At 39.2% G+C, this 21,822-nt stretch overlaps 1 protein-coding gene and 1 long non-coding RNA gene across 2 annotated transcripts in view; both read left to right on the forward strand.

The window, feature by feature from the left end:
• Cftr (CF transmembrane conductance regulator) overlaps window positions 1-17,911 on the forward strand; it is a 146,612-nt gene extending 128,701 nt beyond the window's left edge. Inside the window, exons 24-28 of the mRNA XM_059257413.1 lie at window positions 1,934-2,089; window positions 11,990-12,079; window positions 15,477-15,649; window positions 16,246-16,351; window positions 17,475-17,911. Coding sequence (XP_059113396.1) covers window positions 1,934-2,089; window positions 11,990-12,079; window positions 15,477-15,649; window positions 16,246-16,351; window positions 17,475-17,675 — 726 coding nt within the window. The 3' untranslated portion in view covers window positions 17,676-17,911. The remainder of the gene's footprint in view (window positions 1-1,933; window positions 2,090-11,989; window positions 12,080-15,476; window positions 15,650-16,245; window positions 16,352-17,474) is intronic.
• A 67-nt stretch (window positions 17,912-17,978) lies between these two features.
• On the forward strand, window positions 17,979-19,483 carry LOC131905702 (uncharacterized). Its single transcript, XR_009378021.1, has 2 exons — window positions 17,979-18,351; window positions 19,338-19,483. It is a non-coding gene; the product is annotated as an uncharacterized LOC131905702 (long non-coding RNA).
• The last annotated feature ends 2,339 nt before the right edge of the window (window positions 19,484-21,822 follow it).

The raw sequence follows: 21,822 nt of genomic DNA on the forward strand, positions 1-21,822 counted from the left end.
GGAAGAAATGCAGCATGCTCATTTACCCTACTAGGAATTTTTACTTCAAGGTTCTTTCTACCAAATATCACTTTCATCTGTTGAGTTTCACGTTCTTTTTTTTTTCTGTTCTTATGTAATGCTTCACTGCAGTGTTGGAAAAATTAGGACATATGGAGAATATGTACATGTACATGTTCAACATGGGCTAGTGCAGAAATAGAAACGTACACATGGAATTCCTCAAAGTTTTAAAATTAAGATTTGATCTAGTAATTGAACAAAATTAAATAAGTCTATTATTTATTTGTAAGGTCAAATAAATATATATCTGCTCATTCATTGGCTCATCTATCTGTCTTTCAGCTAACCCTAGTATTTATTAAGTACCTTTTGTAAACCAAGTGCACATTGGTCCATTATTCATCCACTCTTACATCCATCCATTTTTTTCATCCTTTATCCTCCAAATTAATTATCCCTCATTCAGTTAAAGTAAGTATTTATTGAGGATCTTGTTAAGACCACATTATCCCTGATGAAGAAACAGAAAAACTAGGTAAATTATGCAACCTTTGTTGAATATATATTCTTTATATAAACACAAGGAATAGAGAACATAAATAATTGCCAACTTCTGCATAACATTTGCTTGATCATATTTTCCCAAGAAAAAAGATTTATGAAAATTACTTTGTAGAGTTCTTCTGTTGCTTAGGAAGGCAGTGATTATTGTAATTACTCTTTACCAGCTTATCACAAAGGCCTACATTGTTACCAAGTTACTAATAAATACCTAGTAAGTTACTTTTATTATTTTCATTTATTGAGCCCCATGCCATGGTTTGGGTTTATAAGTTATTACTAGCCTATGATGAAATAAGTATAGAATCTACAAATAATTAGAAGTTCATTTTATAATATATTTAAAGTACTAAGTTGCAGTGAATTTATGTGAAGAGCACTTTTATAAATGACACTTTCTCTCTAAAGAGGTCAGATGATAAGAAATCAAGGGGCGATGTGTACAGGATGAAACACATTTTAAGTGCTGCAGATATCCAGCAGGTTTTTCTTTGGTCAGTTAATGATCTTAGGGAGCCAAGCCTATATCAGAACAAAGTGTGTGAGCTTTGAGGGCTGCCTAGACTGCTGAGGTCCTCATGTAATTGGAGGAAGCCTCGATCCAATGCTGTCCTCTTGTAGCCTTGATCTTTGGATAGCGAGAATAGTTTCTTTAATAGTAGTTTCTTTAATAATAGTTCCTTTTTTGCTTCTTGAAGTTCCCTTCTTGCCACTAGGGTCACATATTAGCACTTGATTTGAACATTGCCAAAGAGCTGAGCTATATTGAAACCTCAGATCAACCTGCTTTCCTGAACATATTCTTATTTTATCATCAGGTCTAAACTTGACACTATTTAATTTCTTAGGGGTAGAATCTTTCTTCCCCCTTTCAATGCTGGGGCCCAAGCCCAGGGCCTTGTACATGCTAGAAAGTGTGGCTCCACTAGTGAGCCACACTCCCTTGTCTGGGGGCAATAAATAAATGTTAGGCCTGTTTTGAGTCAGTTTTCAAGTTGTATCCATGTTCAAAAGTACATCTAGCTGTAGGTCCCTGATTTTAGTTTGAGCTCATCTGTAGAGCTAATATGCATCAAGATAGGCTATTTTCACCTTTTCTTAATGTAAAAATGGGCACTTTCCACCTTGTTCTCATCAGTGGCCAATGAAGCCAGCATCAGGAATACAATCCTTGATAGCCAGTTTCTGATTTCTGTTCCGGATTATTCTTCCTGTATTGCTAATGACGAGAATTGGGAGTGTGTAAAAGGTTTAAAGGACTGGGTAGCAAGAGAAACAGTCCTGCTGGTTTTAACTGAGGAGCAGTCCTGAGTGGAATCTGCAGTGTGCTCTCCTTGTCTCAGGAGTAACCCCATCACTTACACCTTAGGTGGGCCTCTTAGGAAGAACCGGCTCAGGGAAGAGTACTCTGCTATCGGCGTTTTTACGCTTGTTGAACGTTCAAGGTGATATACAGATCGATGGCGTCTCGTGGAACTCCGTGACCTTACAAGAATGGAGGAAAGCTTTTGGAGTAATAACACAGGTGAGCACAAAAATGTAAAAACACAACATTTTTCTCATTGTTTGATGTACTTAAGAAATTCTTATCACTCTGCAAAATATATTTGGTGGGTTCTGTTATCTCTCCTGCTGTGGAAGAAAAATGTACAATAAGGCATAAAAAGCAACTCCCAAAGTTTGGAATTCTGTGTGATGTGTATTTGTTGAAATGTTTCGGTAGTGCTTTTTTTTTTTTCTAAAGCACAGTCTGTAGCAGCAGCCTGGGGCGTTTTTGTGACTGGTTTCATAGTCCTGTGTCAGTCTTCAGAGCTCCAAGTGAGCGATAAAAGCCCATGGGTAAATGCTTTGCAAGATGTGAAAAATGCTTCTGAAATCACGAGCTCTTGGAAGAGTGACACAGTGGAATTGGAAATCAAAAGTGCAATGGTTGTCCTTTGGAGTTGGAATAGGAAGAACTATGTCAGATTAATCTATAGCTTGTACACTTCCACCCTTGATTTGGGTCAGACAGGGTCTGTCATCTCACTGTTCAGTGCCATTCTGTGTGTGTTACTGCACAAGCTGACATCCTGTACAGAAGAGAAACAGCAACAGTTGCCAGAGTGACCCAAATGCAAACCAAGAGATCTTTACTGAGACTGAAGCCAGAAGACACTGGCAGTGTTGGGGCTGCTGTTTGCCCTTTCTCCAATACTTTTCCTCCTTTTGTTCTGCTAAGCACAGAACCCACTCCACTAAGACAGTTCTTTTAAGCACCCCTGTACTTTTAACACAAAATTAGCATGCCAGAAGCATTACCAGGTAGACCAACTGCAAATCTAGACCAAGAAAATGCTTGTATTCTTGACAAATGGTCTTCACAGAACATTTGCTCCTTTCACGAGGTGAGGCACTAAATATTGTAACTGCCAAACTGATGCTTTCAATTCATTTCTATAGTTTGCCGTTTCTCCAGAAGCTTCATCCTGGATGGAGTTGTGGAAACATAATTTTTTCCTGAAAAAGACAAAAGGGATTGTCAAACGGTCTAAAGATAAAGAAACATTAGACAGGCAGGGTTCCTGAGGTGATAGAATTAGGCGAGTAAAAATGCCGAGAACAGTGGAAGCCAGTGTGGTTGTCAGAGAAGCACTGCCATGGAGTTTCCCTAAGTCTTCTGCTCCCAGTTCTAAAGAACGTAGTGACATCTTTGCCTCTTGTCCCTATTCACACATAGCTACCCACTAGAAAAGCCGACTCTAAAAGGTCACTCCTCTTGCCCTTCATTGTGCCTGCCACTCAATAGAAGGGCTCTCTACTCCTTGCTAGTTCTGCTCAGGAAGTTACAGAAACAAGACCCAGAAGACAACAGAACGGGCCGGAGTTAGGGAAATCTGTCTTGCCTTTCTGCGTGTGAATCTTCACACTTGCCTCTTTTCATTTCTGCTCTTTTAGAGCATCAAGGTTTACATAAAACATGGGGAAAATGTGCTCAGAGGCTCCTTCAGAAATGCTGATGAAGACCATAGAGTGGTTTTGCTCAGTGTCTCAAGCACATCTGCCGGCATGGTTAACATTGTCTCAATGACACATTTTGAACATCATGGAAACACCTAAGAAAGAGAAGAGGACAAAGTCCTCACATACTTGACATCTAAACTAAGGGCTACTTTACTTTTCCTAACATGCTTTTCCTTTCCTGGAGTTTGATTTTTAGACAGACACAAAGAATCAAGAGAGAACCGAATATCCAAGGAGAACTAATTTTGTTTCCTTTTACATCTTTTCCTTTCTCTTGTGACTCTCCTTACAAGGGCATGCTTCTGAAGATCACTCTACTTTGAGCTAGTGTAATACGCTAGGCTCATTGGCTCATTGGTTTTCGGACACGTGAACAACATCCCCTCTCTCATACAAGGGATCCTGAAACATTAGCTGTGGAGTCCCAAGATGCCAGTGGTTTGAGTAGTTCCTAGCAGGTGTTTTGTTTTTGTTTGTTTGTTTTGTTGTTACAGTTTAGCATCTAGAAAGCAATCTCAGAATACCTGCAGCCTGGAAGACAGACTGTCTCATACATTCCAAAGCAGAGCCTCTTCCATTTGTTCTATTTTGGCTCTGAGTTTTGAGTCAAGAAGAGAAAACAGTGAAGCTCATAGTTGGCATCTCATTGGCTTAAACAATCAGAATAACAAGATGAAAATGTTCACGAACTGTGGACCTTGTTAAGCAGGAAAATTAGTGAAAAAGCATTGTTTTAAAGCTTCAGTTACAAATTTGGAAGACTGGAAGCTCTTCTGAGTAAATGACGAGAACTTTTATTTTTTGTTTTCATTTATTTTTTACTGTACATGGTATGTGTATGAGAGGAGAGGAGAATGTGTGACTATATACACGATATGAAACACTTGCAGAGGTCAGAGCACAACGTTCAGGAATCTGTTCTCTCCTCCCACCATGGAATGTGCAGTTTGGATTCAGGTCATGAGGCTTGTATGGCAAATGTTTTTATCCGCTGAGCCATCTCACTGGCTCCTTTTCTTAATGGTTTGAAAATACCCAACATCCACTCATCACTCTCACCACAGACAGAGTGGGGGAATCTTTTGCTTTGGAAGCTATCAGATAGCATGTGCGGATATAAACAATGAAATTGCTAGGGCAACAGGTGACAGCTTAAAATTTACCATATAAAATTACTAAACTTTGTGCTTGTAGCTATATTACAGACTTTTTAGTTATATCAAATGTAGAGATACTACTTGTCCTTGTTATGCCACAGAGTTCCAGTCCAACCTGTAAACTTCTAATGAGAAACTCAAAATGATGCTCATTATCATATGGCAGAGATTAAAGGAACAACTGAGACCAAAGTGAGAAACTGAAAATGAGTAATTGAACAGAGGTGTCTGTCAAGTTTTGGGCTCCTGTGTGGACAGTGATAAATGACCAGACCCCAGAGCTGCTGTCACTGCCTCCAGGACATCAGTGTCCCTCCTTTCCTGCTGTTTGTCTTCTCTTTCTTTCCTTGTTATCTGTCTGTCTGCAGTAAACATGTAACCGTTTCCTAGTCAGACTTTAATAATTGAGGATTTTTTTCTCCAATGCAAATGTTCTGCTTTCACTGTCCACACCCAGATGGGGTCTCAAACCTTGTTTATGACTTTCTCCTTGTACTTCTGATAGGTCTTATTTTCAAATTATCTGCATGTTCATTTAAGTTATGCTTAGAATTTGAACACATTGTAGATATTCTAGTTAAAATGTAAGATTTAAAAACAATGATCAAAAAATTTGTAGCAAAATTACAAAAAGAATGATAGAAATACTAAATAAAACAATTTTCTTCTGAATTTTTCCCTCTGTATAAGATGTGTAACATAACACCTTGCATGAGTGGAATTCAAAATACATTGTTCTATGCTGAATCACTAAATGCTGCTGTCTCACTTTTGTGGCTCTGTCAGCGTTTGGGCTCTAATCTGTATAATCTTAGGCCACTTGTTTTATTTCTCTGTTTCATAGTCTCCTTATTTGTAAAATGAGTATAGTGCTAATAACAATTCCTTGTACTTTTGTGAGAACCAAATGAAAAGTGTTTAGATTCCTCCTATCCACATTGCTTTAGCATTATTCTGTATGTGATGGCTATTATTATCATTTGTAATTCTATGAAGAAAATAGTCATGCCTCCTTTGTCTGTTATTGGACTGAGGTATGTTCTATAAGTATGAATAAGTGTAGACAGTTTCACAAAGTTGTAAAGAACACACGTCAGAAAGTGTCATAAAGTTTATAGGTTTAGAAAGATTGCGTACATGGGGTTCTAGGCAGGGAGACTATGAACAAGACAGGTCAATATGAAGGGAAAAAAAGAAGTGTCAGAGGCAATCACAGGTTAGGGAGTATTAGGAGAAGTCATGGCATGGTTTATTAGCTAGGGACTGATTCTCCTGGGGTAAGGAAGGGCCTGGAGAAGGTATATTGAGCATTGGTACATACATGATGGACCCTCAGATGATCACACTGTGATGTGATTAATTAGAACTTACTGATATAGATAGTTGGACACAGTGCAGAATTCAAGGGAGGGCATAAAAATAACTGATGTGTCCTATTTTCAAAAATACAACACAGTTTAGCTATTTCTGAGCCTAAAATTCAAAACCTTTGATTATATACTTTAATTAGAAAAAAACATTTTTTCTGAGTCTGGGTTACCTCACTCAGGATGATTTTTTCTAGTTCCATCCATTTGCCTGCAAACCTCATGATGTCATTGTTTTTCTCTGCTGAGTACTACTCCATTGTGTATATGTACCACATTTTATTTATCCATTCTTCCATTGAAGGGCATCTAGGTTGTTTCCAGCTTCTGGCTATTACAAATAATGCTATGAAAGCATGTGTCCTTGTGGTGTGATTGAGCATTCCTTGGGTATATGCCCAAGAGTGGTATAGCTGGGTCTTGAGGGAGGTTGATTCCCAATTTTCTAAGAAAGCACCGTATTGATTTCCAAAGTGGCTGTATGTAGCTGGGGTTTTTTCTCCGGGTCCCACCAAGCCCCAGCAGTCCGACAGCTGACTTATAAAATAAACACACAAATGCTTATATTGCTTACAAACTGTATGGCCGTAGCAGGTGTCTTGCTAACTGTTCTTATATCTTAAATTAACCCATTTCTATTAATCTATAAGTTGCCACGTGGCTTGTGGCTTACCAGTATCTTAACATGTTGCTTCTCCTCATGGTGGCTGGCAGTGTCTCTCCTGCCTCAGCCTCCACTTCCCAGAGTCCTCTTCTCTGCTTGTCCCACCTATACTTCCTGCCTGGCTACTGGCCAATCAGCATTTTATTTATACAGAGCGATATCCACATCAGCTGTACAAGTTTGCATTCCCACCAATAGTGGAGTAGTGTTCCCCTTGCTCCACATCCTCTCCAACATAGGCTGTCGTCAGTGTTTTTGATCTTAACCATACTAGCAGGTGTAAGATGGTAGCTCAGAGTCGTTTTGATTTGCATTTCCCTGATGACTAAGGATGTTGAGCAATTCCTTAAATGTCTTTCAGCCATTTGAGCTTCTTCTCTTGAGAATTCTCTGTTTGGCTCTATAGCCCATTTTTTAATTGGACTGTTGGGTATTTTGATGTCTAATTTCTTGAGTTCTTTTTATGTTCTGGATATCAGCCCTCTGTCAGATGTGGGGTTGGTGAAGATCTTTTCCCATTCTGTAGGCTGTCATTTTGTCTTGTTGACCATGTCCTTTGCCCTTCAAAAGCTTTTCAGTTTCAAGAGGTCCCATTTATTAATTGGTATGTACTCACTCATAAGTGGATACTAGATGTAAAGCAAAGGATAACCAGACTGCAACTCACAACTCCAGGGAGGCTACCTAGTAAAGAGGACCCTAAGAAAGACACAGGGATTCCCCAATGACAGAGAAATGGATGAGATATACATGAGCAAACTGGGGGTTAAGGGGGGTAATGGAGGTCAAGGGTCAGGGGAAAGAGAGCTTAGGGGAGCAGGAGGTCCCAGCTGGATCAGGAGCAGAGTGGGAAAATGGGGAGGGAGATACTATGATAATTGAAGACTCCATGGGAATAGGAAGAAGCAGAGTGCTAGAGAGGTCTCCAGGAATCCACAAAGATACCTCTACTGTAGATTACTGGCAATGGTCGAGAGAGTGCCTGAGCTGACCTGCTCTGGTGATCGGATGGCCGAACACTCTGGCTGTCATGATAGAACTCTCATCCAGTATCTGATGGAAGCAGATGCAGAGATCCATGGCCGAGCCCAGGTGGAGCTCCAGGAGTCCAATTGGTGAGAGAGAGAAGGGATTGTATGAGCGAGAGATATTGAGACTATGATTGGAAAAAGCACAGGGACAAATAGCCAAACTAGTGGAAACACATGAACTGTGAACCAATGGCTGAGAAGCCCCCATGAAACTGGACCAGGCCTACTGGATAAGTAAGACAGTTGATTACCTTGAACTATTTGGGAGGCCCCCAGGCAGTAGAGCCGAGACCTGTCCTTGATGCATGGGCTGTTTTTTTTTTTTGAGCCTAGGGCCTATGCTGGGACACTTTGCTCAGCCTTGGTGCAGGGAGGAGGGGACTCAACTGAGTCTACCAGGCTGGGCTGACTCCTCAGGGGAGACCTTGCCTTGGAGAAAGTGGGAATGGGGAGTGGATTGGGAGGGAGGGCTGGGAGGTGGGAGGAGGGAGGACGGGGGAATCTGTGGCCAATATGTGAAATTAAGTTAATTACACAATAAAAATATTTAATAAAAAAAGAAAAACATTTTATCTGTCTTTAAAAAGGTCTATACTAAAACTTTGTAGTATAGAAAATGTTATGACTCACTGAATGGATTTCCAGGAAACTGTACTTCTACTATCTTATATGCATTTTTCTATGCTTAAATAAATGGCATACACACTGAGGGTATAACAATCTATCTTTGTTATAAACTGTTAATAGTTCTGAATAGAAGTATATTCTTCATAATTTTTTAGCTGATGGATGTTCTTTATAGCAAAACAATAATTAATTTTAAGCATTCTAATGCAACCTGAGAATTGTGATGGTTCATCATGGATGGGTTTTTACTGTACAGAAGCTGCTGCAGAAATGATAAGAAACTTCAACTACCACATTAATATCGCCAAGCATTTGGGCCACATTCACGTCTCCCATTATTTACTTTATATTAAGTTCAGTCGTCACATAAGCTGAATTGCCCTTTTGTTCTTGTTTGACATCTAGTACTAAAGCATAGTGTCTGTTACAGTGATAGACCAGTCATGAGAAGTCCATGGAGGTTCAGCTGCTTCCACAGAATTGAGGAATGGAGGAGTCAGTATCAGGGAAGAGATTAGTCATGGGGGGAACAATGGCAATCTCTTTATTCTGCCTAGAGTCTCACGAATTGCCCTTTATACCATACATGACATTAAATAAATATCAAATATTTGCTTGCCCTAACTTTCTCATTAGTGAGTAGTTTCTTACAAGACCAGTAGGGGATCCCTGTGATTGAAAGTTCCAGGTGCATTTCTTTGGTGCATGGATCTGAGAGTGCCATGTTGGCCAAACCATACCACTTCCCAGGGCTGTGACTGTTGAACTTGTAAACCAGAGAGAAAGAGCTTAGGTTGACCTCCAGGGACCTTTCAGTTATACAGAGGGGTTTGTAGGGTGTTCAAACCATTTAGGAAACATAAGCAAGACGTCTGCTGGCACCGCGAGAGTGAGCAACTGCCAGGTTCTCTTTGAATTACAGGAATGGAATGTCTGATTGATTGCATACAATTGAATTCTAACCAAACCAGTTTGTCCAGTCCATTTTTCTTTAAAATTGAATGTGTAGTTCATTACCTCTTACTAGACAAGAGATTATGAACAAAAGGCTTGCCAGATTTCTGAATTGTAATAAATCTACCACAGCTAAAGCTTTTAGATTCCTAAAAGAAAACTTACTTCCTTCATAACTTTGAATGTGCATGTTTAAAATAAATTAATTAAAATGTCATAAATTTAATAAGCTAAATGTATATTATAGACTATTATGAATAAAAATTGGGCGTTCTATTTCTGAAGCAGCTATGAGGAATCTTCACAGGTTCAATGGGTTGCTAGTGTTAGACTTTAAGGAACTGGGATATTTGCAGGTTGGGTCACATTTAGTAGATCTCTCTCTCTCTCTTTCTCTCTTTCTCTCTCTCTGTCACACACACATATTTTTTCTGTCATACACACACACACATACACACACACACACACACACACACACACACACACACACACACCTTTATTAGCCAGACAGTAGCTGATAGAAGTTAACCTTCACAATTGAGGAAAAGTAACATTTACTCTGATTGTGATTATTTTGTACTTTTACTTCTCCATATGAACACACTCATTCGGGCAACATTTTTTTGAACTTATACAAAGCTAGTGTCTACAATAGAAAGTAAAGACATGGTCTTCAGGGAGATAAGAACATTGGAAACCAAGCACTCATAGATGTGCACATAATCATAGTTGTTTTCTTTGAGACATGCAATCTGCATTGGCCTCTGGCTTCCCATGTAACGAAGGTAACCTTGAAACCTTTATCTTCTTGTTTTCTACCTTCTGAGTGTTGGAATTATGGGCACATGTGACTGTGCCCAGTTTATGTGCTTGTGGGATCAGACCCAAGCTTCTTGCAAATTAAGTAAGCATTTTTACCAACTGAGCAACATCTCTAGCACCTAAGCTTAGTATTATTTAAGGATTGAAAATATACGAAATAATTGGGGGAGCTTATTTGGTTTGATGATAATGAACAGTGCCCCTAGGAAATGAAATTTGATTTGAAAATGAAAGCTGGAGCTTGCCATGTGAAGTTCACGGAAGATGATATTTCTAGTTGAGAAGAATAAGTTATGTGAAGAAGTTAAGAAAGTCTATGTGGTTAGACTAGGATGAAGTGGAAAGGGGCCATAAGATCTTGTGGCCATTGAAAGGACTGTGTACCCTAAGTGAAATGGAAAATCAGTTAAAGTTTTCTAAAAGATTAATGAAATGACCCATTTCCATTTATCATGAATTACTTGAGTGTATTGTAAGAGAAGCAAGAGTATAAAGAAAGAAACCAATTAGGAAACTCTTTCAGTGACACAGAGAGAGCTAGTGATGGTGTGGACCACTCAGTAGGAACAGAAATTGAGAAATTAATTGATTTGACATATGGTTTGGGGGTAAAATAAATGACTGATGGCTCATTTCATTTAGGTAGGCTGAGGAGTGAGGTAAATCAGGAGTGCCTCTCAGTTCTTAGACTGAAAAAATGAAGATGCCATGCTCTGAGATGGAGATGCAGGGAGAATGGAAGTGGGATGTAATTGCTTTGTTTTACAAAGCATGGAAATGAAAGAGACTGAGTTCTTGTTTGTAGCCAGACCTACCCAACCAGAACCAAACTACCAAGGCATCTTTGGAAGCCACATTCCCTTTAGTGACTGTCTGTTTTGAAGATAAAACATCTTGTCCACTCCTTTCAGTCTTCCAGAATAATGGCATTATTCTTTTTGGCCAAAGTAAACATTCCTATTGTGTGCTTCAGCTGAATATATCGCTCTTTCAAAGTTACAGAGAGGCAACCAGGAGAAGAAAAGGCAAGGAAGTTATTTTAGACGTTAACATCAAAATTATTTTGCCAGTCTTCTGTGTGCACAGAGAGGACTAAATATTATTTTTAAAATATTACTTACTTTAAAATAAGTGCATGGCCCACCTAAGGGGAAGTGGCACTGCACCTGGAGCATCTCAGCCATGGCCGTGCAGGGCTGTTTCCACACCTGGAGCATCTGCCTCTTCCCTGGCATACATGCCTTTGAACAAATGGCTGATCTGTGATCATTTAGGAGTTTCTAAGTTGTCCTGTTTTCTGTTTCTCTCTGTTTATCTAAGTAAGACGCTGCACAAATTTATAAACTAAATGAGCATGTGTGCTTGAGTACATTTCTGTGTGTTAACATGGTTGAGATGTGTCTTAGGGAACTAATTCATCAAATAGGACTTTGTTATGGAAATTTAATTCTAACTTATACATGTGTTGTTTTTAATTTTTCTGATTCTACATTTTTTTATAATGAAGAATATAAGTAAAAGAAAATACTCCATTCTCCACGATATACAGTGGCCTCAATTTCCTTATCCCAAAGACACTGAAATTAGAAAAAAAATGTCCAAAAAGAATTTCAAACACTGCTACATTTTACTTTAAAAGTGATATAAAAGTGCAATTTCTTATAATTTAAGAAAAATAGATAGTGAATACACAGATGTTTGTTTAGTTTCATGTCTTACTTGAAATATTTTGGAACAAAGAGGAAAAAATAAAAAGATGTATAAGTTATTCATACTTTCTAATTTTCTTTATCGTTATAGAAAGTATTTATCTTTTCTGGAACATTCAGACAAAACCTGGATCCCAATGGGAAATGGAGAGATGAAGAAATATGGGAAGTTGCAGATGAGGTAAGAATGCTAAATGTAATAGTTTTGAAGAGGCAGATCATACACACAAGTGTGGTTGCCATAGGTGATATACAGTTTTACACATCTGCCTGTGTGTGTGTATAAGTGTGTATGTGTGTGTGGATGTGTACATACTTTGTAAGCGCAGTGCTCTAATTTACCTAGCACATTCACGTTTTGAATTAGACAGATCCATCTTCTCAGGGCAGTCGGGCCTTACTGTGTAGTCTGTTCATGCTGCTTTAATAAAGTTCCATAGACTTGGCTGTTCATAGACAAGGTGTGTTTATCTCTCACTTTGCAGACTGAGAAGTCTAGAGGGAGGAGACACTACTTGTTGTCTGCTGAGGCCCTACTTCCTGTCGGTTCACAGACGTACTTCTTGCTGTGTCTCACTCAGTAGAAGTGGTGAATGAAATCTCTGGAGGCTCTTTTTACTATAGGGCCAATCCCATCCATGGAAGACTCAGACCCCATGACCTAATCACTTCCCAGATGTCTTATCTCTCACTAACACTACCTTGGGTGTTAAGATTTTAATGTGAGTTTCTGAAGGATTTACATGTGTAGACCTAGACCTCCCTCCTTTATTCCTCTCCAAAGTCATGCCTTGTTCTTTATGAAAATATATTATTCCATCTCAACAACCCCCAAAGCCTTCACTCATTCCAGTATCAGTTTGCAGCTGGAAATCCCACAGTCTCAACTCAGCCAGATCCCTGAGTCCTTGGGCTTTGGATTTGTCATACTGGCATTCCAGTATTTCCTGCCCCTTGGTCATTGCTGCTCTCTTGCCGTGTTTCCCTTTTCTGCCTTCCTCCAGAGCAGGTCTTGCCAGGAACTTTGAAGCCTCTGAGTGCTAAATGCTAACCCCTTGAGTAACCAACCCTAACCTCCCCCTAATAAAATGCACTGAGATTAACCGTTTTTCATTATCAAGGTTTCTTTATTACCCAGCAAATTCAAGATTTTTAAAGAAAACATTAACTAAATTGCAAGTGGCATGCTGTAAGGTCCTTGATGTGATTTTACAGAGTGAATTGTAAGAATACAATGTGCTAGAGAGAACTTAGGAAAGAAAGTAAATCCAAAGTCTTAACCATATCTTCTACCATTTTAGATGATTTTATGATCCTGCTTTCCTGCAAATTTTATGGGGACTTGGCAATAGCTGCAGGTTTTATAGCTTTGGATTCCAATATAATACAGAAAGTCACATGGCTAGATTTTGGCCATCAGTCCATATTTAGATGTATCTTTTCACTGATCTTCCTTTTAAATGTAGAATCATGAAGATGTTGCTTCTGATCCAAACTAAATGTCCCATGGCTTGAGTAAGAGTGACAAGTTTTTTGTTGAAGAGGCCACAAAGAAACAGAAGCACCAAGCCCTAGCCTACAGCAGTAGAAAGGACATGTGGGTTAAAAGGCATAAATCCTAGGCTTTAATCCTTTATGGTGGATGCAAACAGGGACACGTTGGGGTGTGTCAACCTACTAACACACTGGGACAAAAGTCTAACCTTCCTGGGCTGGTTCAGGGCAGTGCCCTCCCCTATGCAGCTCTGGAGAGCTTTCTTTCTTTTTTTTTTTTTTTTTTTTTTTTTTTTTGGTTTTTCGAGACAGGGTTTCTCTGTGTAGCTTTGTACCTTTCCTGGAACTCACTCTGTAGACCAGGCAGGCCTCAAACTCACAGAGATCCGCCTGCCTCTTCCTCCCGAGTGCTGGGATTAAAGGCGTGCACTACTACCGCCTAGCTCTGGAGAGCTTTCTAAAGGCTGCATCTCCTCTGCTTACCACCCTCCCTGTGCCTATCTATTGCCTGCTGGACAGGGTACCTGTTGGACATTGCTTAAAGGACCTTGGTAATTTGGTCTTTGCCACTCTACTCTCAGCCTCCTACCTCCCCTGTGTCCTATGATTCAGCTACTGTGAATTTCAATTTTCTTTAAAGCACAGAGAAATAATCTAACCTCAGATCTGCATTTTTGGGAGATCTCTTAAATGTTTCTGTGATAGATTGACAATTTACTCATTGATACTTGCAGTATGATGCTTAAGAGATGACAAAAGTCCAGACAAGGTTCAGTATGCCATAAATGACAAAGAGAAAGGTTTCAGAAATAACTGGGAGAAATTCTAGGCTAGAGATAGGCATTTTAAATCATTAGCTTAATGGTAGACATCAATACTATGTAAATAGCCAAACTCTGGAGACAGGAGGCAAGTTGGAGTTGGGGTTGAAGCTTCATGTACAAGGGATGAAGTGTTATATTAAGTCTCCTTGGATGCATCAGGACAGTCTTCCTGTCTAATGTGCCTACATTCCCTACCATCTCAGACACCTTTAAATCTTAACATGTTTACATAAAAGGTACTTCTAAGCAGCCACTTATTTGAAGTATCCATAATTAACACATATGAGCCTGGCATAAACTGTGATGTGTGAGCCATTTCTGAAATCCTCTCTAAGATCATGAGATCTTTCTGAAGGCCATTATCTAAATCTGCCTATGTTAGAGTTATGTGGTTATATATCTTTCCTGCACATACTAAATTCCAGATTCCTGAAGGGCAAGAGACAATCATATCTACATTTCAGTGGTTCTTAGCAAGAAGACATAATGCACATGTATTTGAATAACCACCAAGACATCTATAATTATGCTTTATTCTTGACAGATTTTTTTGATCTTTTACTTTATAAACCTTTTTAAATTGCAGTTTAAAAATATAAACCATTAACTATAAATGAATCTCTGTATTCTACCCTGACATCTAAGAAACTTTAAACTTTAGTGGTTTTCCATTTTTTACTAATTTTGCACTTCATGAGAAATTTATCAATTTCTCAGTTTTTATAAGTGAAGGAGATGACTGTTGAACTGTCATTTAATTTTTAAAACTTCACCAGCTGGTTCTTTAATGATGTTTCTCATCCCTTATTACAGATAGAAGGTAAACATGTTATATCATGTCATGTCATATCTTCTAACCATTCTGCTTGTGAACCGTTTGCCATATTATCTTTAAAGCACATATTAAATCACATTCTAATCATATATTATTATATACATCTTTGTCAAGCCAGAGCTTTCGGGAAGCAGGTATCATTGTGTGTCACTGTCTGTTGGGGAACTTGGCACTTAACAGGTGCACACTGAATGACTCCTGAATGAAGTATGGGGCTGAAAGAAATCCTCCAATCAGCTTAGGGCTACCAATACTGTAAACAGACTTTTGCTTAATGAAACTAAGTGGGAGTTGGAAGCTGAGGGTGAAATTTAATCTGTGCAAACTCATGTGTATTTTTAGAATGTCAGCCTCTTGAGTAATTTTAGTTCTGTGGTATCCCAAGTGCCCCTTCTAAGCACAGTGTTTTTCTTTATTTTTTACAGGTTGGACTCAAATCTGTGATAGAGCAGTTTCCTGGGCAGCTCAACTTTACCCTTGTGGATGGGGGTTATGTGCTAAGCCATGGCCACAAGCAATTATTGTGCTTGGCCCGATCTGTTCTCAGTAAGGCCAGGGTCTTACTGCTTGATGAGCCTAGTGCCCATCTGGACCCCAAGTGAGTTCCAGAAACTCTGTTGTGTAATAACAAAATAGGAGTAGAGTTATTGAATGTTGTTACTTTATATTGATACAAATTCCCATTCAGCTGCCATGCCTGCAAGGAGGGGCTACCAAACAATTGTCCAGGAGGAAGTCACTGTTTAGCACGGGCACAAGAACTTATTTCATTCAATAAGAGCCCTGTTTTCTCTCCTGACTGGAGTTTGGAATTTCATATAAACTCTTCAACCTCATCAACATATGATGAAATATTTATTTATGTGTGCATACTCTTATGGTTTTCCTCTGTATCCTGTTTATATTATAAATACATTAATAGTACAGAATAAAGAACTGATGATGAATCTACATAAAAATGTAGTTTCATTTTTTAATGAAATTTTCTTATTAACATTTGTCTTATTAATGTATTAAATACTTAGAATGTAGCCCTTGGTTAGAAAGCTGACTGTGGTTAATTCAGTATCAATATAATGCCAAAAGTATTTTTTAAGTAAGTACTAAATCTATAGGACACTGCATATTGTCAAAGATAAAGGCAGATTATTCTTACTCTGTAATGTTTTATGTGGTGTTTTCTTGCTTTGCTAGAACGTACCAAGTAATTCGAAAAGCTTTAAAACACGCCTTCCGTGACTGCACAGTAATCCTCTGTGAACACAGGATAGAGGCAATGTTGGATTGTCAGCGATTTTTGGTGAGTCTTTTACACGTCTTCCCTGTTTCATTCCCCATTTATGTTAGCAATCTTGCACAACAGTTACTATAAACTATAGTCGTGTACTCCTTCCTTCATCCACATGTCACACATCTTCCAGCTCTCCTTGGTGTGACTGCTTGAGTCTTCTTCCTTTGACTTGAGCTATGCACGATGTTGAAATCTAGCACACCTCCAATGGTAGCGTATTACCAAGTGGCATCGTGGACTGGATATCTGTGCTTTCAGGTCTTTCTTTGGGGGAACAAGTCATAAAATGTATTATTGAAGAAAGAAATCTGTTTCTTTCCATAATTAAGCTTCCCCTGGGGAAGGTACGGAATGGGTGTTGCTGTAGTGATTTTAATGAAGTAGGAGAGAAGCCTGTTTCGTCGTCCTCATTACTACTGAAGTCAGGTTAGCGTCCGTGTCAGCCACCTTCTCATTTTCTTTCCCAGTTGTCAGAGCTCCTTCAGGTCGTCTTTACAAATTCCTTCCTGTTTAATCACAAAGGAGGTCAAGGATCCTACAGCATTTTCACTTTCCCAAGGCTTTTTAATGTTCTGGAGGTAAATGCTTTTCTTATGGAAGCATTTTTATTCCCATTGTCATGACTAAGCTGCAAGCAACTAGACAGTAGATTCATCTCTTGTTCTCCTGTGGTCAAAGTCAGGGACTGGGTCAAGCTCTCTAGTCTCTGGCCTCAAGCTTGCAAAACTTTAGCATGCGTTGTAGGCATTATACTTAGTCATACATAGCCAATTTGGAATTGTTAGGCCCCAGGATCAGTTTTGAAGAAGTTCAAAGTTTATGGTGCTGTGTACATAGCTCATCTTAAGAGTCTGTAAGAGATGGATTATGGATTATTTAGGTTTTCAAAGCTCTTCAATTGCCCTACAGTTCCCTGACAGAGTGTAACACCTGGTATTAGATGAATTTTTAAAGTTCCAATTGCTACTTTCACAGCTAATTTCACAGATGTGAAAATTAAGTAGATATACATGGCTCTGAGTCCTGTGTTTTCTTTGGACTTTTATTCTCCTTTGGGCCTAGGTCCATTTCTGTTCCTGCACTGGCTTGATCTTCACTCTCTATGAGGTCTCACTAATGGCCTTTTCCCTAGGTCATAGAAGAGGGCAACGTGTGGCAATATGACTCAGTTCAGGCACTTCTGAGTGAGAAGAGTGTCTTCCAGCAGGCCATTAGCTCCTCGGAAAAGGTGAAGCTCTTCCAGAGCCGCCACTCCAGCAGGCAGAAGCCTCGGCCACAAATTACTGCTCTGAAAGAGGAGACAGAAGAAGAAGTGCAAGAAACCCGTCTCTAGTGGCTGGCATGCTGGAGAAGCAGCTCAGTGGACCTGAGTCGATGCCCAGAATCCATGTAAAATGAAAAAGCCAGGCATGCCCCAAGCTGCTAACCCCAGTGCTGGGGACACAGGGACAGGTGGATCCTTGGGGCTCTTCGACAAGTGATCCTAGCCCACATAGAGAGTTCCAGGCCAGGCACCTGAGGGACAATACCTGAGGATATCCTCTTGCACGTATACATACATGAACACACACATACGCGCGCGCGCGCGCGCGCACACACACACACACACACACACACACACACACACATATAATGGACATACACACAGAAAAACAAAGAAGGAGGAAAAAGGGAAAGATAGAAAATCAGACTCTAGAAAGAAGTACAAATGATTGCAAAATGATGACGTGAGAGACCTCTGCTCATGGACTCGGAGGAGGAGAACCCCACTGTCTGTGCCTTCGAAAACAGGGTGAAGTCCCCATCCCTGCTTTTTAAGAGACTGTTCTGGAAGAAAAATCGAGAGTGTTCATCTGGGTCTGGGTAACTGGCTTTCTAGCAGTAGTCAGATTGTTGGAAAGTCACTTCAGATACCTGACAATGGACCACTTGTGTTTTGCAAGCCGTATTTTCCTGAAAACATTTGCCCTCTAGGAATAGCTGGAAAGGCAGCTATAAATGCCAACCAGGTTAGTTGTTCAGCTTATTATTCAGTGCAGTGGTTAATTTGCATTATTGAAGAACTGAAGTCATCATGCTTATAGATAGAATGAAGTAATGAGAATTGGAAACAGTGGCTTCTATAGCCCGTATCCCACCTTTCTTCTATCCTAGGTATTTAGACACATGGCTGTACTACCTGCTACACATTCTGTGTGTCCCACTCCAAGCAAATGCTAGAATAGTATGAAAGCACTGGGTGGTGTTGAAAGATGCCCCCCTCAACATGTGGTGATCGAATTACCTTCAGTAATAAGCATTCCCAGATCTTGGGAATTAAGGTTAAGACCACCCAGCCCTACTCCTACACATCTAAACATCCGTTTCATCAATGTGTCCCTGACCTAGGAAAAGAACTGTTACAGTCCCATGAAGGGGCCAGGATAATTTCCATAATGTGGAAATTGACACATGTATATTCATTCCCAGAAAGCAACAGATCTTTAAGACTTCTGAAGTAAAGGAGACTCATGTTAGTGCAAACTAATGCAGCACAGTGCCAGGCCCAGGAGTAGTGTGGGTAGATGCTCATGGAAATGTGCAGGGTGTTCATGTGCTCTCAGCTAGCTGTGTGTACTGCATACTGTCTCCACACAGTTGTAGGGGAGACACTGAAAAAGACTTAATCATGAATTACTTTTATATGCTCTGTTTTATAATTTGTGATGTGAATGAAATTTTCTCTGGGAAGTATTTATTTTAGTAATAATGTTTCAAACTCATATATTACAGTGCTGTATTTTAAGAATGATTACATAATGAATTATATTTGTATAAAATAATTTTTATATTTGAAATGTTGAATTTTTATGGCATTAGCTATTTTTTAAAAAGGGGAGTGAGGAGGATAAGGATGATAAGGACCAGTCACCTTCATGGTGTGAAGCATAGGGCCTGATGCAAATCTTGTACATGTGTGTGGTTCTCAGACAACACATGTTCCATTTTAATGCAGCTTTGAAAAGATGGTACCAAAAGTCAGGATGGTCCAGTTATGGGCACATCAGCTTCTGAACTGCAAACTAAGCCTTAGAAGAATGTACTATATTTATTACTGTAATAGAATATCATGTGTCAATAAAATCCTTTTATTTGTGTGAACCCTGTCTTTTCAGATGTGTTCATTGGGTGTGTCTTTGGAACCCTTAGCTCTAGTCTGTAAGCTTCATGGGACACAAATCTTCCTTTTAGATATAATCTCTTTGAGAATTCCAAATGAATTAAAGTACAAATCATCAAGTTGTCTCTTTAAATTTCAATAAAATATTCATAGTATGTTTACCATTTTCAACATTTTAAACAATAGTTCAATGGAATTTTGTAAATCCACATAGCTGTATAATTATCACCACTATTGATTTATTCATTTATAGTTGATTTTTTTCATCTTGAAAAACTGTCTTTATTCATTAGATAATAACTCTTTCCCTCCCACCCATGAATCCACAAATTCCACGTTTGGTCTATGATTTTGAGTGTACCTTGTAGGAATGCAATCTCAATATTAGTCCCTTTGTATTTAGCATCTTTTACTTAACATAATGTCTTGAAGACTCAGACACATTGTATCATATGATGGAATTTTCTTCCTATTCAAGGTTAAATGATAGGCATTGTATATAATTATATACTTTATGTAATATATATTATATAATATTTTTCATAGCCATTCATCTACAAATGGCTCAAGTTAATTCCACATTTTTGATATGGTAAATACATCTGTGAACATGAGCATACAAACATCTCTTCAAAACTCAGTAAACTTTTATATTAAATAGAGGCATAGAGAACACAAAAGATTTATAAAAAAATGCATTACTGCATTACTTTTTTTTTTTTTTTTTTACAACCAATGAGTCTACATTGATACATCATTATCCACAATGAAAACGGTTTATGGGTTGGCTAGTTGTTTGTCAACTTGATACAACCTTGAATTATCTGGGATGAGAACCTCAGTTGAGAAAATGCCTCCATCAGGTTGTCTACAGGCAAGTCTGTAGTTCATTTTCTTGACTGATGATTGATGTGGGAAGGTCTAGCTCACTGTGAGTGGTGCAACCCCTAGACAGCTGGTCCTCGATGGTATAAAAAGTCAGGCTGAGCAAGCCTTGGGGAACAAGCCAGTATGCAGCTCCTCCATGGCCTCTGCTTCAGTTCCTGCCTTGATTCCCCCCTCCATTATGGACTATAAACTGTAAGCTGAAGTAAACCCTTTCCTTCCCAAGTTGCTTTTAGTTGGTGTTTTATCACAACAATAGAAACCTACCCAGGACAATTTAAAACAGAGCTCATCCTTTTATTTTTTTTAAGCTTTCTTTTTATTCTTTCTGTCTTTCACATCATGCATCTCTATCCCATTAATTTCCCTGTATCTTTGTATCCACCCTCTGCCCTTGCAACCCCCCTCAAGATAAAATTAAGAGAAAAAAAGAGAAAATTTTAAAAAAGGAACAATCTCATCATGAAAGCTGTAGTGTGAGTCATGCAGTAAACCCTTTTGTCCATATATCTTTACTTACAAGTGTTCCTTGCAAAGAGTCATTGGTCTGGTTTGGCAACAACAGAACTCATTCTTAGTGAGACACTGCTCTGTACGTGAGTTTTGACCAAGGTGTGATGGGATGTGTAGCATCACACAGACTAGTTTCTCTGCCCTAAGAGTTCCTGTGTCCTCACACCTCTTCCCTCACTCCCACTCAACTCCTGGCAACTGCTGGTGCTTTACTGCTTTAGAACATTTGACTTTCCTAGATATCATGAAGCTGGAGCTGTGTGATCTGTGGTCTTTTCAGGCTGACTTCTTTCACTTAGGAATAAGCAATAGTTCTCTATGTAGTTTTTACTGCTTGATGGCTCATTGATTTTTGCTGCTGGATAACATTCCTTTTTCTGTGTATACCACAGTTTATTCACCTACTGAAGGCCATCATGTTTCTTCTTGGGTCATTCTTACTCATTGTGACATCTTGAATAAAGCTGATAATACTGCAGGGAGGAGGGCAGGAGGGAGAGAAAGATGAGGAGGGAGAAAAATAGGAAGAGGAGGGAGAAGAGGAAGGTAATGGGAAAGAAAAGGACAACAAAGAAAAAGATGAGAGGCAAGAGAAGGCAGGGGGAGAAGGGGAGGAGAGAAGAGGGGGCAGAGCAGAGACATGTCTAGAAAAAGACAAAAGCAAAGATGGAAAGTATGGACCTAAGGAGGACAATTAAAGAGGAGCCACTGGGCTATGGCAAGACCTGAGATGGACTTCCTGTGACACTTACAAAGCCATGATTTCAAAGACCTTCACTCAACTTAGCACCTACCTTACCACTATCCAAGGTCCTGTCCCTCATTTTGTATGGATAATTTTGTAATCTTTTAAAAAGAGACACTATTACCCCCAAATTATAAAAAATCTAGTCTCTAAAAACACTTTGCATATCCTTGAATA

Source organism: Peromyscus eremicus, chromosome 3 (genome assembly GCF_949786415.1).
Source record: "Peromyscus eremicus chromosome 3, PerEre_H2_v1, whole genome shotgun sequence".
Classification (NCBI taxonomy): domain Eukaryota; kingdom Metazoa; phylum Chordata; class Mammalia; order Rodentia; family Cricetidae; genus Peromyscus; species Peromyscus eremicus.